Genomic DNA, 16463 nt, shown 5'->3' with positions numbered 1-16463 from the left:
AGAAAATGTAACGCTACATGAAAAGATAGTTGACTTTAAGAACGCTTGTTCGTATTATAGGGGTGCCTTGCGAGCATTTCACTATAAAACACCAAATACTAACCATGATCAGGAGGTTGCGACACTCGTTAAGTTTGCTAAAGTGAATTTGAAGATGGGTAACTTTGATGTTTGCAGTAGTGTTTTGTCGATTATTAAATGCGAGACATGTGTGACAGAGAAAGACCACGTCAGTCAACTTACAATTGATTTACTTGTAGCAAAAGGAGAGAAAGCAGCTGAGTCAGGAGATGGCATTAAAGCGATAAGAATGTTTACACGAGCAACAGAAATTGGAAGTTTGGATGGTGCGAAACGTTTATTGAAAGAAACGAAACGGACGGGAGATACTGGATCAAGAATGTCTGCTTTGAAATGTATTGCTTCAGTCGTTAAAGATGACGAAAACTGGAGTAAAGAGTTTAACCTGAAACAAGAACTTGCAGAACTGTTACCTTCTTCTGATGATGGATCTTTGATGGGCCAAGAATTAAAAGCATTAAGAGAATGTCAACTTGAAATGGAATACAGCATTCTAATGGATGATGATAACATATCTGCTAATATATCTACCGTGCTACAGAAAGGACGTAATTCACTAAACCATGCTATGGCGTTATTAGGAAACAAACATGGTTATCCCAAACCTAAGGAGCAGCAGCAGAAGGTTAAGGCTAACCCCAAGTCTTTAGATTTCATTATTATTCGAAACGAAAATCGAGCATCTGTTGAAAACCAAATGCTAAAGCAACTAAAAGGAAGCCATTGGATAGACTTTGAAAATGAATTACCAGATCTGTTTGAATACCTTAAAACGGTAAGTGTCTGTTATACAGATTCCACTTAGTAAGGTCACGTAATGAAATGACACAAACTTTTATTATAGCAATTATGAATGTAATACTAAGATGCTAATATATAATTATCAATATTATCGTTTTGCATAATCAACCAAGCAAGCGACTTGGTATATATTTAAAATGTTTTTTAAATGTTTCTTCCGAATAAATGTTATAAAGATACATAATACACATCTGTAATTTCATTCGTTTTTTCAAGATTCAACCTGCAACTAATGTTGAGTTTAAATGGCTGCAAGACTTCAGTGATCTCAACAACGATGATAAACATGGACGCCCGCAAGCAGATTCAAATAAAACAATCATTTCTGTTGCAAGAGATATGTGTTCTAACATTGAAAGAATACTCCGAGAAATTTACAAATGGTGCTGAATCACTGATAAAAAGATAAACGCTGACAAAGAAGATCAGCGTCTACACAAAGCTCCATTTTCTTTCTCATTTTGTACCTCTTGTAAATAAAGAAGTGAGGATTATGCTATGGTAACATTTAATTTTTAATCTGCATCGCTTCTATGTGAAATGTTTATTTTAAAATAATTGTTTCTCGTCTTTTTCATGATATGCCTTCCTTTATCCAGAATCAAAATATTGTTTTATAATCCTGCAAGCGATTGCATTTTTTATTAAACATTATAGTGTATACAGTGTTGTATGAATGTTTAAATCACTATTTATTTTAGATAATACAATGCACAATCTTGCACATCCACTCTGTTTACACTCTATTTCTATTTTTTATATTTCTTTTTCTGTATTTATCCCCCATAATTACTGAGTATGGCGGGCCGCATTATTTTTTATCAGAAATAATGAATAATTCATTAAAATAATTATTTTGAGGACTATCAAGAACATGATTTATTTCTTTTATAAAGGAGATGACTTTGATTAAATTGTATGTTTTTTTATTATCATTAGACACGGCTGTATTTTATTTTTTTAAATAAATATATTAAATCAATGTATTATTTTATTTCATTCGATCGAAACCAACAGCGAAAACATCCTCTAACAGGTCTGATAAACATAAAACATACAATATATATATATATATATATATATATATATATATATATATATATATATATATATATATATATATATATATATATATATATATATATATATATATATATATATATATATATATATATATATATATATATAAATCCAAAGGCAAATTACTGAAAAAAATTACAATGCTGTGGGTATCAGTGGCTGGATCTCAATGAAGATACAAAAATAAAAGCGAAAAGCTAAATCAAAACGATAAAGTAAACAGCCAGAGCTTTCGGGCAACACTAGCCCTTCATCAGTGATATATATATCAATTATGCCATTAGTAGTTTGTCTTGTGAAAACTTAAAGCCTACATTTTCTAAAAAAAAGCGTATATTCCTGTATCTATAGGAGGCGCTGTGAATTAATTATTGCCGTTGTATAAGCAAAGATCGTATATAAATATACGATATTTGGTATAAGTGCCGTTAGAGAGTACCTACAGCAGTGAGACGTTGGCAATCTAATTGCCGTGTCGGTTCCGTGTTGGTTTTTTTTTTTCAATATTAACAAACAGGTGTTCTAAAACAACTTACTTAAGGTAAGCCATTTGAAAACAAAGCAATAATGCTTGATTAAAATAACCCACTGTAAATTCCCGACCCATTTTAATTATGCGTTCATATGTTTTAGTTCGTTTGATGTATATTACTACCTTTTACTTTTTAGCTAAGTTAGTAAGATCTATGTACAAAGATAATAAAACGTACAAACTGTAAAAAGAAGCTGGAATTAGTCGCGCCTTATACTTTGATTCACAGAAAATCATGTAAGAAGAAATGCATTTATTTAGATAATGTATACCTCATTTATTGTCAATAGTATACTCAAACGTTTGTGATCTTTTTTTCAAAATCAGTCATGCTTAGGCTTTATCACAATATATTGTATTGTATCGTCGGCAATAACAACTTTCAGCGTGAAAGGCAAATAACTATTGTTGAAAAAAATGTTTCGGTAATTGTTGTTAGATATAAGTAATGCTTGACATACTATACAAATACATTGGGGTGGGGGAGCTCTCCAAATATGCATTTCTCGCAACTTTGATTAGCAAAAGTATATAGACTTTCTCTTGTTTGTTCCTGAATGCTAACCTGTTATTGCTGAATGCTACACAATATACTTAAGATATTTAATTTCTGTGTGACTGAAAAATCATGAATTATCCCACGTCTTCATATATAATGAATTTATATTGTGTTTATGCACATGTGGTCAAGGATTACAAACAGTAAATGAATCACTGTCCTATCAGATAGGTGGTAATCCCCCTGCTAGTCTCGAATGATGAACTAGCTATGTTCATTATTATGGCTTTTGTGAGACAACAACGTAATACATTTAAAGAGGATGAAGCAGTAAATCATCTAAAGGGAGGTGGGGGAGTGTATAAGAAGTCAGGTTAAATTTGGTATACCATCCTAAATTAAAACAGACAAATTGATAGCAAAAGCAAACATACCATTCGATGTATATAATAGTACCTTTAGTCATTGTTTGAAATCAATCATCCTTGGATTCATCACAATAAATGGTATGGTTATTTGTATTATGTATTATCGACTATAAGAGCTCTAAAAGCATTAACAAAAATCGTATACTTTTAATAATGCAATTAAAGTTTGTTTTTGCAATGGTTTTTTTTGTTGGTTTCCAACCATGTATATATTTAAATTTTTAAAGATACAATGTACTGAGAGCATTTGAAAACAAACGTAACGCTAAATGTGTTATTCTCTATTCTATAATCGCCTACTGTAACATTTTCAGCACAAATCTTTAATATTATTCTTCTTATATTAGACTCAATTACAACATTTCTTATAAAATTTTCTAATAATATTGGCATACTTAATTGAAACCTATATAATATATAGTTTTTATACAGAAGTGGTTTAGTACCATGCCAAGCAAGACGTTGACACAGACATGCAGGTTATAAAAATAAACACAATTTACTGCATTTTCATTAACAGTATTAATATTAGTTATAATAATATAGTAATTTCCTTATTCTCAATGGAAGTCAAAAGTCAAAAACAAGTTTAGCATAACATAATTAAATACATTTCCTCCATGAATTTGTTTATTGTAATTTCATTGCTTTGCAGACAAAAACACGTTTGGTGAAATGGCAAACAGTGATGACATTGAGAATTTCAAAACATTAAAATTTACATTCGGCAAAATTTACGACGAATCCCATATTAGATGGCTGAGATTCTGCTTATTTGATGATCTACGTTACAATGACCTTACCGCTACAGATTCAGGACCTCAGTTACTAAATTCACTAGAAGAGCGTGGGTTTATTGCACCTGATAATGTTCATCTTTTATTAGAAATCGCCGAACTTTCATATTTAAAATCAGCAAAAGATCTTGTAAAAGAGTACATGAAGTCAAATCGTCAAAATACGGCAACAAGAAAGATGTCAAACTATCGTAAAAACCTGTTTAATGCATTGCGAGATGTTGGAAATGATGAGTTGAAAGACATTAGTGCTCGCTACGGGTTGTCAGCCAGTTTATTCCCAACTATTTGGGATTTAATATTACGATTGGAGAGAGATGCTTTGCTGGAAGATGATTCCACAAAAATAGCAAGGTTTGCTCATTGTCTTAACCAAAGAGCGAAGAATCATCTCCTTAACAATAGTATGTATTTTTTCTTTGCTATAATCATCACAATAACATTAACACTCAGTATGCAAAAATGTGTAATTACATTTAATTAAGTGATTAACGGATAAAAAGGCTGAACGATTTGTAGAAAACATAGTCTCACTATTACTTGATATTTGTAAGAAACAACTTTTTCGATGTGGTATGTTACATGCAAATTGTGGTTATACCGTATAAGCCCAAAACAAACTATTAGATCCCCTGTATACAGTGGTGTTTTGTTTAAATAATAAAAGTTTCTTCTTCTTCTGTTGATTAACACTTTTGTGTAAAAATATATTTATGTTTTATTAAAGGTGTTGCAGTAGCCATAATCCTAACGCCAACAGATGAGGAATCTGAAGACCATCAATTTCCACACCGAATGTCACTTCAGGAGATCTTTGCATTATGTTGTGATAAACTTAAAAAACTGATTGGTTACTTTTTCTTCCGTGGTTCCAGTGAAGATTTGATTTTAACAGAAGGATCTATAGAATTCCATGTTTCTTTAGTTGATCCCATTGCTCTTACGAATTTATGGAATCTGCATCGAAGCGGACAACTTCTGAAAGACATAGCGGGAATACTCTTTACAGAGAGACATCGGCAAGAATTTGAGCAAACTTGGGAGACAAAGTTTGATCAAGGAGCATATGAAGGTGCTCTTCAAACGCTCGACGGGAAAGGAGAGATTAATTACAGTATGTAATTTAACGTGTTTTTATTACCCAGATATTTTAATTTTAACAGGCCAACAATGCGACATGCTCACCCAATTATTACTGTTAGAGTTGGGGAAGGGCTATTATTGTTGATGTTAAAGTTATAAAACATGGAAGACAGTGAATTTTATTTTTCAACTTAATCTCACTTTTATTTCATTAAAGTTCATAGGTGGGTATGCGTTTATTTGCTTGCGAAATTAGAATCGAGGCCTATACGAACAAAACAAACACAATTTTAAAATTTAAAATGTATGCCAAACATTCGCTGTGGAAACGTATTGATTCTAAAGTTGAGTTTACTTTCAATAAACTTACCTTCTAAGAAACATCACATATGTAATGAATACTTATCGACTCGCTTTTTATGTAAAATTATAACAATAATTTGTACCGCATGACAAGGCTTTGTCTATAACAGCTTGCACCTGAAATGTGTTGCTAGTAAAATCTTGTTTCAGAAATACCACATACAAAATACTTACACTAATGCCATGTTTCTACTTGTGTACATAGGTCACACTGTTTCCGGACCAGACAAATCCGAAAGATGTAGCACATCTAAGGTAAATATAGAATCGATAATATCAATATTCAGTTGTGATATATTACAATTATAAGAAACTTAAAAGTAATGCTTGTATTATGTATGCTTTCTAGCTATAATTTATACATCGCCGCTGTAATTCTGCAATCCATTTCTGGATACAAAAATAACACTTTGCCAGTAGAAGTACATCCCTACTGACAATCTCAACACAACCTATCGGAGTATTACTTATTATTTTTCTGAATGTGCTTTTTCAACAGAATGAGATGCAGGAAATATCACGGGCTATTAGTGAAGTTAGTCTTTGTAATGTAAGTCGTACATCAACAGGAAAAATTATTTGTCTTTCCAAATTTTTCAAACATAATAATATTCTTTCTTTAAAATATAATATTCTAGAGATTATTTTTTTCAGTTATGTGATTTTTTTCTGGAAAGTAACATTAAAATAACTATTTTCCTTATTCTCTTGCCAGAAAAATCACTTGACAAGTAGTTTTAGTCTATGAACCCTAAAACTGTTTCTTTTTTGCATTGCCAATAAGTAAATTAATAAAACGTATTGTTTTCTGCTTACACAACAGGAACTCATGAACATTATTGAAAACGTTTATTATGCTTGGCATTAACGTACTTGTTTACAACAAACCAAAGAAAAGAGAGAAAACTACAAGAAACTCAAAAGCTTTCTTACAATCAAGATACTACAGAAGAAGACGCTGTATATAGTGTGCGATTTTTCAAGACGGACATCCATTAGACAGTGTATACCACGATCGAAAAACACCCCTATTTGGGGCAAATCGTTGAACCTAAATTCGTTTTAATTGTCAATAACTAATTATCTAACTCAATTTAATTAGTAAACAGGGTTACATCAGGTGGTTAAAATCAGTACCGAGATTCTAACCAACTTTATATACGATCGCGTAAACATTCTAGAAATAACGCTCGATTTACCGATTTTTGCCCTTACGTAAATTTATATATTGAGAAATAACGCTCGATTTACCGATTTTTGCCCTTACGTAAATGTATATATAGATGACAGTTGTAGATTTTCTGCATATCAAAAAAGAGAATTAATGGTTCGTATTCATCCTCAATTTCCACATCAACCTTTTACTGTTCAGTATATAACAATTGTAGATTTGTTTGTGTGGCAACTTTATTTTAATGTATCATTTTTAATGTACCGTGATAGTTTAGGATGCTTGTGTGCTGTTTTAATTGTGTATTGCTAATTAAAACCTCTTTTCTTAATGTAATCGTAATTATAATAGATTTTAAAAAACAGTAAAAAAAAATCCAAAAATATATTATAGGCCTATAACAAAAAAAGTATCTTTAAAAAAACTCCTGAAACTATTGATGTCCATTAAATTAAGTGCGATAATTTGTGCACATCAATTTAATAAATACTACCGTATTTCGAAGAAATAAAAGTGGGAAAACCCCACAAAAGAAAAATCAATTCTCTAACACAATTCAATAATTGTAATACAATGTCCATCCAGCTGCTTCATGGTTTTTGTTTGCTAAATGAAATAAAAAGGTAGCTTATTGTACATTAAAAAGAGAGGAACATTTGAAAGAAGGGACAGCAGGCGAAATGAACGATACAGGTATTATAATAGGATAAGTAGAAATTAGATTGTACGTTAATGATTCTACTTTAGGTTGTGCTACAACATGTCTATGAAAATATCATTGATTTTAATAATAATAGAACAAGAATGAGTTCCTACGATTCACTGCATGTTTAAACAAGTTGTCTAATAAATACAGTCATCCATGCGTATAATGCGAGGAATTTCCAGGACAGTTTGGAAGTATAATACATGTATAATATCTGAACGAAAACCATTGTGATAGGAGTCAATATGTTGACATATATTATGTTAATGTTTGATGATGATTACGTCATTATATTGAATTCTACAAAGATTGCGTGTCAGGCCTGTTTTATTGCTTGAAGTTTGTTTTTTCGAATTAGAAGTTAGTTTGTGGACATTTCACTACAGTTAGATAAGAAAAGGAGGTTAGTGGCTTAAATAAATGTGTAATTTTATAGAGAGAGTCATAAAGTCTAATCAGCACGCATTTGTAAGTAAGGTGAATATCCATGATAACAATAACGTTTGATTTATTGAATTACGCAATATGCCTCTATTTCTCTCTATTTTCGACGCAGAGTATAGGCATATGTAACACACATCACTAAAGTCAATTCAATTCAACAAACATTTATTTATTCAAAACGTTATACAAATTATTACAGAGTATAAAACTGAGAACCAACCTAGAAGTAAACTTGTCTCAGTTGGCCCTTTACCAATGTAGGTTGTGACACTAAGTGTCACTATAATACAAATTCGTATTCATATTTCCAGAATTTCAAAAATGTTGGAATGTCATTGGCCGCAATAATTATGTTATCAATTATTGATTTCGGTAAAACATAAGTAAAAATATAATTGTGCCAAAGAATGTCAAGAGACAAACAGTATCTGTCGCCAAAACAAAAATTAATTTGAACAATTGATTGAATTAAACCAAATACGGCCGTGCGTTGGATTGAATCGTATTGAAACCAGTTCATCGTATTTTAGTGTACTTAGTCTCTTAAGAAAGATAACAATCCAGTATCAACATTGACATTTATTTCTATGCCATTAATCTACAAAGTTATTCTAATCTTCCTAGTTAAATCTTCTAATTGTCTGTTTTCAGTATGTGCCTACACCATGGAATCGGAAGATATTGATTTACAAAATGTTGACTTTCATGATAATTGGGAACTTGCAAGTAAGCCCATATCTAAATCCTTTCAATCCCTAATACAATCTATTAATGAACATCGAGAAAACAGAGAATCGTTCACCATTGAAGAACTTTTGTTTGAAAGCTTCTTATACAAGTCAGATTCTAAAGGAAATGTTGAGAAGGATATTGCAAAAGCAAAAGAAATAAATGAGGAAGCCTTTCGTGGCATATCAGAATTACCTGATAGAATACCTGAATCAATCAAAGATGGGTATAAATCAATATATTTAGCATTAAAGTGTTGGCTCACAACTAACGAACGCGAAAGGAAAGAACATTACAGGGATCTCAAAATCCTTCTTACAAAATATCAAGGTTCCGTAGGAGAAGATAAAAGAAAGTTTCAAGCGAGTGTTCATGCAACCAAAGGGTCAAAGTTGAAATATTGTCGGTACAAGGAAAGCGAGACTGAGCTAAAGAAAGCAACAGAGATATGTCCAGACAATGTCGAGTGGAAGTTTAAGCTTGGACTCATAACATGGCGAAGATACACAAATATAAATAAGTTTGAGTGGTCTGATAAAATTAATCGACCTAAGAAAATCATGAATGAGGTCTTGGAGGAGATGCAGATCATGCATACGCCAAGACTATCTTAGCTGATATATACAGACGAAAATATGAGCAACATTCTATGAGCAATACAGCATTTAACCAAGATGTTGGCCACAGTCTTATATTTGAAAATGTGAATGATCCTCGTATAGTACAAATTATGAATCTTCTCAGCGAAGCAAAGGAAAAGGCTTCCAGACCAAGAGTTCTGAGTCTCATAGCTCAATGCTATATCCGAATGGGTGATTGTAGATGTAAACGAAAACGTAAAATAACGTGTACTAGGCCGAACGATAATAATTCCGTATACTTTGAAGAAGCTCAAAACGTTATAGAATATACGAAGAAAAAATACAATGACGCAGCATGTATCTTTGTTCAAGAGGCAGTTCTTTACAGAAAAAAGAATGAGCCAAACAGACAACTGGAATGTCTTGAAAATGCCATAAGACTGCAACCATCTGACGTTGGAGCCAAAATGCAAAAAGCAAAGGCCTTACTCTATCTGGGAAAACATGAGGATGCGAGTGTCGTATATGATAATCTATTATCTGATTTTAAAGACGATCAATTTGTCTTGTTTGACGTAAACCAAAAATATGCACGTTTGTTTATATCGATAAAACAACAATATGATCAGGCAATTTTCAGAAATCAAGAGTGTTTGAAGATTGCTCTTAAGTCATTTGTAAAAAACACTCCTAGAAAAGGACCGATTGAATTTATCGATGAACAGCAGAGCAATGTTGCTAAAGTAATTACCTATTTAAAAAAACGTTTTGATCTTAAAATTCGGGATTCAAAAGGTCGAGATAAAGTTCAACCGACTATAGAAAATGCACAGTTTTACATGAAAAAATAGGTGACTTTGAAAAGGCTTGTTCATACTATGAGGACGCTTTGAAACAGTTTAGAACTCATGCAAACCAGGATCAGGAGCTGTCGACAAAGATATGTCTGAAGATCACCAAGGTAAATCTGGAGATTGGTAATCTTGATGATTGTAGGGAGATGCTAGACAGTATTAGAAGCGTGAGTTGTACGAAAGAGCAAGAAGATTTTCGTCAAAAAGTTATAATGGACTTACTTGTAGCAGAAGGAGAGAAAGCAGCAGAATCAGGAGATAAACGTAAAGCGATAGAAAAGTTTACGCAGTCAACAAAAATGCAAAGTTTAATTGGTGCAAAACGATTATTAGAAGAAACGAAAAAGACGGACGACACTGAATTGAGAATGTCTGCTTTGAAAAGTATTGCTTCTGTCGCTAAAGGTAACGAAAAGTGGACTAAAGAGATTAATCTGAAACAGGAACTTGCAGAACTGTTGTCTTCTTCTGATGATGGATCTTTGATGGGTGAGGAATTAAAAACATTAAGAAAATGCCAACTTGAATTGGAATACAGTATTCTAATGGTAATGGGTGATGACGATGTAGTTGATCATATCTCCACTGTGCTGCAGAAGGGACGAAATATTCTAAACCATGCTATGCAGAAATTTGGAAACAAATATGGTTATCCCGTAGAGCCGACAGACTCTAGTACCAAGCCCAAAATACCTAGATTCAAATCTTTAGATTTCATTATTATTCGGAACACAGATCATAAATCTGTCGTCAGATTTAATTGGACAGGTTTTGAAACTAAATTCAAACTTCTTTTTGATTACTTTGTATCGGTAAGTGTATGATTCTTTCTTATATATATTCTATTATTGTCATTTACATTCGATCCTACAACTGTCACTATGTACAGACTCATATCTAGATGACTTGCGATAGTCAGTTAAAATGTAAGTGATAGCTGCAAAATTGGGTATCATTTAGAAGTAGCTAAATCTCAAATATTGATCATGGTTAATAATTGTATTAAACTTATATGTAAATAATACAACTTTACATTTTTTTTTATTCTTTTAGATTCAACCCGCAACTAATAGTAAGTTTGAATGGCTCAAATACTTCAGTGATTATAACAACAAAGACAAACATGAATGCGCACTGGAAAACTCGGAGAAAACAATAACTGTAGTCAGAGATATGTGCTCTAATATTGAAGGAATACTTGACGAAATGTACAATTAGTAACTGAGAGAACTAGCCTATATAAATTATGAATGACAAAGCAGATCGACGAACCAGAATCTTTTATTCTGTCTCTCTATTGAATCTATTTGCAACAAACACCCACTTGTTTGCTTAACATTTTATATAGAATGTAAATTATAGAAAATCCTTTATTATACTGGAATTAATTCATCCAGTAGTAACGGTAAACACAAATAAAAGCTTGTTTTGATGAAAGCTCCAAATGCTTTCAAGCGTGTTAAAATGTGGATGTCAAAGTTCCTCTGGTATGAGGAATTACAAAAAGTTCAAGTAAAATATTAAGGCACACTTCAATATAAATATTAAAATCCCCCCCCCCCCCTCTCCCACAATCCATTAAAAAATATATTGTTTAATTTGTTTATTGTTTTGTATTATTGTATGTATAATGGTAAAAGAAAACCTGCGAGTTTGGTTCGGTAGTCGACAAAACGTAATTACTGTATATTATAATAATTTATAATAAAATGTTAATAAGTATTAGTTTTTACAGTCGCTCAGGTGTTAATTTATGAGGGCGTGTGTTGATTTTTGAACACGCGGCTTTATTGGTAATTTCACTCACTGACGTCAATCAGATTCTCTAAAATTATTATTTTGTTTTTGGATTTGAGCCCTCTATATAACCACTCGTCGTACTCGATCTGTGACGACACAGCAAGAGAGTCTTGTTTTTATTTGTTGACACACATGACATCGCCAAACATCTGAAACTTGTAGTCGTAGGGTAAACTTGATTTTAATGTATCAGAGAATATATGTTTTATCTAATTCTAACGCACACTTTACTGCTGCCAACTAGGCCTAGTTGCCATATATAGCAAGTAGTAGGCCTAGGTAGATTTTCTAGCTAGGCCTAGCCTAGTAGGGCCTAGCTAGCCTCTAGGCCCTAGGCCTAGGCCCTAGGCCTACCTAGGCCTAGGCCCTAGGCCTTTAGTACAGTGTAAGTTGCTAGACCCTAGGCCGGCCTACCTCTAGTGGGCTAGGCTAGTCCCCACTACTAGGCTAGGTAGGCCTCGCTAAAGTGAGTACCGCCACCACCAGTAACATAGCCTAAAGCCAGGACGTTAGGCTATAGCACGTACTACTAGTAGTCTATATGCCCTTCAAATGGTCGTTTGGGCCTGCCTTTTTTTACATTTTAGCAGCTTCCCTTTTATAAAAGTGTACAGTACTTTCCTACCTAATCCTTCTTCGTCTTAAATTAAGTGATTCTCAATTTACCAATTAAAAGTGAAATAAGAATACACCGCAATAATTTATTATAAGAATAGGCCTAATAGTAATAAAAAGATAAGGAGGCAAAAAAGAAGGAGTAATAAAATAATAAACTTGTATAGGTATTTATTAAAATCTCCTCTCGTATAGATTTTGCAAGTCATGTTTGTTTAAAAATGTTGGATTTCAAAGAATGTGGCACTGGTAAGAAATAGAATTCCATGCATTAATGAAATGGCCTAGAAAGAATCAATTGCTTATCGATCACCATTCATTTCTGCTGCTGCGTATAAATGACAACATCCATGGACCATGGTTCACCACCGAAGCCAAATATTTATCATTCATGTTCCTTTAACTTAAAGACACGACCTACATTTTTTTGACCTAATTTAAGGTCACACACTACATCTTATGTAAAAATAAATACCATATGGACCTATTGCGACAAATTTTTTCATCTTTAAATTGTTAAAAATGTGAAAAATAAGTTGATTCTAATAATTTTAGCGGCCTGCTCTAAGTCCCAACATGCATCGCGCACGGATTGATATTTTCATATTTTGATGTGATGCACCCACTTCAATCGATCATGTGAAAGGGTAAACAAACAAATAACTGTAACTTTTCAGCTAAAATACCAGGTCTTGCCCACTTTGGATTCTGCCAATAAAGGAAAGACAATTATTTTAAGACAAGAAATGACCTGGTTTAATGTTTTGTATTCAACTGTTATTGCCACAATAAAATATATATATATTTTTAAAACGATTACAGCATGGCAATAGGAGGTTAAAAAATAGATTTCGAGTTTAACCCCCTTTACAAATATAAATTACAAAAACTTTATATATAAAGTTATATATGCATTATTTTTACAAAACGTCAAAAACTGTAGGTCTAGTGTCTTTAAGGTTACGACAAATCAAATCAATGTGCATTAGGCTGACCTAGATCATCTAAAATTGATTTTTTGATGTATTATATTGAAATTAATTTTTTAGACCAATATTAAAAACTATTGTATTTCAGAAACTGAAAAAATGGAGAGAAGTGCATCATCACTCTCGAGAATAAGGCTTCGAATTGGTTATGCAGTTACCGGAACTTCTTTAGGTTTGCTGGTTTTAATCGTCTTTTTAGCTGATGAGAAGTTTCGTAATTATCATGTCGCCTGTTGGGGAGGATTCAGTTGTAAGTCAAAATCTTGTACAGTTCTAAAAAAGATATTTAGAATTCTTTTGTTCAAATTTCATCTAAATGAAGCTGGTTAAGATTAGGCCTCATATCAATCAAATCTCTATGAGAAGTATTGTTCATGGTTTTTTAACCTCTCAGACCTCTCAATATGGAAAAATGAAACATTGGGTGGTTTTCTGAAATCATATCCAAACTGTAGAGGGTGCTGTAATATTTCTAAAATACATAAAATCATAGTCGGCTTTATGAAAAATCTAAAGATATTGCCATCTATTGGTAAACATCGGTATGTTGAGCGTGGCAAATTATTTTATTATAATTTCAATTAATTAAACAACGCATAAATTGATAATAAACGTCTACAGACCGATAGTATGTTATCTATATATTATTTCTGATAATTATCTATATTTTATCAATCAATATAAATTCAAAGATAAAGTTTAATGATACTGATAATTTAAACGTTTTTACAGCTTTATTTGCAATGGTGTGTCTATTTCTTCATCTTCAACACAATAAAGACAATAGCAAAGAAAGGTACATCCCTGTCTTATCAATCCTACTGATCATAGGACTTGTAACACAGATGGGATGTATTGTGGCGTTCTTCACGTATATTGTGATGGCAGTCGAGCAGAAACAAGGTACTGTAAAACATTATACATTTCTCAAGATTTTTTCTAAATACTTTTAGGCAAGTTGCAACAAAATCAAACAAAATTATCCTCAGTCTACACAAGCAAACTCCTATTTGCAAACTTAAGCAATTTTGTTTGTGTAGTCCAGTTGAAAAACCAGGTGTATATAAAGGTACCTTGTAAGGTCAAGACAACTTTGCGCTGATTACTAGCTGCATTATGGGGTATGTTTTCATACGTGTTTGATCCCAAAAAAATGTTCGGGGTAATAATGTGAAGCGCTTAGAAGTGTTGTGCAATAAGCGCTATATAAGAACAAATATTATTAAACTGCAGAAAACAAGTTGCAGAAGTCTACATTAGTAAACTTTTGTTTGCAATATGATTTATACCAACCGCATTTCTGTTTAATCTGTTGGATGGTCAAGCAATCAAACGGTCACTATTATGGTAGTTGACATCATAGACAACAGTGGTCAATCAAAAAACCACTGCAACTTAATATTGTACAGCTATAGTCGGTTAAATGAAACTGTTTTTTAGTCAATTAACTTGTTATATGAAATTTGTTCAGTTTCTGCTTTACACTATTTCAAAAAATAAATATTCTTTTCCAATATTTTATTTTTGCTGTTTAGATTTGACGACTTTAAACTGTAACCCGTGCGGGTATTATCTGGCCTCTATATGGGTATTCATGAGCTGGAAGTGGTCGTTCTTAACCTTCCTATATGCAAGAATGTATCGCAACATCTATACCGTCAGATACGGAGAGATTATCGATTGAGACTCTTTTGAAGCAGTGACCAAATCAAATATAAAGAGCAATATAATCAGTTAGTTGATTTTAAATATTCATCCATTCTTTTGTGTATTTCAGACTTGTTCAAATTACTTCAGCACAAAGATATATATATATATTTACAGTAAGCACAGATTCAATGCAGAATAATGGTTAAAAAAATTAATGCTGTGGATATTTGAGGGAGGCGTTTATTTGAATAAATATGGTATAAAAGAATACATTTAAAATAACATTATAATAGATCATGTCGGTTTAATTTAAAACCATTATATCACTGGGTGTTTTGGCTGTATGCCTACAAATTCGTAAATACTTATAATATAAAAATAAATAATATATTTATATATTAGTTAGGCTGCAAATATTTGGATTATAGTACTGTATGAAATTTAGTTACAGAAGTACTGTATTATTGAAAGCATCTTGAGATATCTATAATCGCCATCAATGAACACATAGATGTGTTGTATTGACTTCCTCTTTATTTTGTAGTGTTTAAATGATATATTTTTGCTCGTAGTCAAATACTTTTAGTCAAAATACAGAGTTACTTTTTAAATGATAATAATTTATAATTTCATAAATAATCTAATATTTATGTTTTTTAAGGAGTGGGTGAACGGCGGCCATAGACTCAATTTCTTCAAAAGTCAGAGCGTGTTCCCTGGGGTGTCACTAACCTACACATGCTAATAAACTAAAATACACAGCAGAAAAAAGACAATCACACATAGGTTATCTAGCAAAATAATTCCAACAATTTATTGTCTCAAAAATTGTCACTTGTCATAATTATTTAACAAACAATTTGCTTAAAAATACTAAGCAAAAAACTAGTCACTCCAAAAATATTTTCATCGCAATCAAAAGAGTAACAACAACAAATATTACTTTTCTACTGTTATGTAAACAGTACTTGCATTGTATTATCAACATTCACAAAATTCAATATATTCTGAATACTACTACTAACTCACAAAATTATACTCCATTCCAGGGGTAAACTTCAGCCCCACAATTAATACAAAGATAACTCTATTTATACTGTAGTACCAACTGGCCCAAAATTTGTCAAACAAAGGGCCATACAATTAAAATTTAGAATATAAACATTACTTTTCTTAAAATGTATTCAACCTTTTTTAAATAAACATGGGGCATTTAGCTCTTTTACCCCTAAAATCGGCACCCTGAAATACTAGGTATTA

At 32.1% G+C, this 16463-nt stretch overlaps 2 protein-coding genes across 4 annotated transcripts; both read left to right on the top strand.

Moving 5' to 3' along the window:
- The first annotated feature begins 9363 nt into the window (after window positions 1-9363).
- LOC140041094 (uncharacterized) lies at window positions 9364-11813 on the top strand. Its single transcript, XM_072087482.1, has 3 exons — window positions 9364-10038; window positions 10161-10961; window positions 11203-11813. Exons 1-3 carry the CDS (start codon window positions 9364-9366, stop codon window positions 11365-11367), a joined length of 1641 nt encoding a protein of 546 aa, XP_071943583.1. The 3' UTR covers window positions 11368-11813.
- A 107-nt stretch (window positions 11814-11920) lies between these two features.
- Window positions 11921-16038, top strand: LOC140040097 (heme transporter HRG1-like). 3 transcript variants are annotated; one of them, XM_072085773.1, is made up of 5 exons: window positions 11921-12118; window positions 12760-12813; window positions 13642-13803; window positions 14286-14456; window positions 15089-16038. In XM_072085773.1, exons 2-5 carry the CDS (start codon window positions 12786-12788, stop codon window positions 15235-15237), a joined length of 510 nt encoding a protein of 169 aa, XP_071941874.1. In that variant the 5' UTR covers window positions 11921-12118; window positions 12760-12785; the 3' UTR covers window positions 15238-16038. The 3 variants fall into 3 exon arrangements, with proteins under 3 accessions (XP_071941874.1, XP_071941875.1, XP_071941876.1); XM_072085774.1 differs by lacking the exon at window positions 12760-12813; XM_072085775.1 differs by lacking the exon at window positions 12760-12813 and having other exon boundaries at window positions 11921-12222.
- The last annotated feature ends 425 nt before the right edge of the window (window positions 16039-16463 follow it).

The sequence above is a fragment of the Antedon mediterranea genome, chromosome 2, assembly GCF_964355755.1.
Source record: "Antedon mediterranea chromosome 2, ecAntMedi1.1, whole genome shotgun sequence".
Lineage (NCBI taxonomy): Eukaryota > Metazoa > Echinodermata > Crinoidea > Comatulida > Antedonidae > Antedon > Antedon mediterranea.
The sequence above is the reverse complement of the archived record's forward strand: the minus strand, read 5'-3'. Positions and strand labels throughout refer to the sequence as shown.

Excerpts from the sequence above, each read along its gene's own strand:
- LOC140041094 (XM_072087482.1), top strand. The coding sequence starts at position 9,364 with ATGAGCAATACAGCATTTAACCAAGATGTTGGCCACAGTCTTATATTT. Across the intron at positions 10,039-10,160 it reads AGCAGAGCAATGTTGCTAAA|GCTTGTTCATACTATGAGGA; the intron begins GTAATTACCTAT and ends GACTTTGAAAAG. Across the intron at positions 10,962-11,202 it reads TTTTTGATTACTTTGTATCG|ATTCAACCCGCAACTAATAG; the intron begins GTAAGTGTATGA and ends TTATTCTTTTAG.
- LOC140040097 (XM_072085773.1), top strand. The coding sequence starts at position 12,786 with ATGTTGGATTTCAAAGAATGTGGCACTG. Across the intron at positions 12,814-13,641 it reads TTTCAAAGAATGTGGCACTG|AAACTGAAAAAATGGAGAGA; the intron begins GTAAGAAATAGA and ends ATTGTATTTCAG. Across the intron at positions 14,457-15,088 it reads GGCAGTCGAGCAGAAACAAG|ATTTGACGACTTTAAACTGT; the intron begins GTACTGTAAAAC and ends TTTGCTGTTTAG.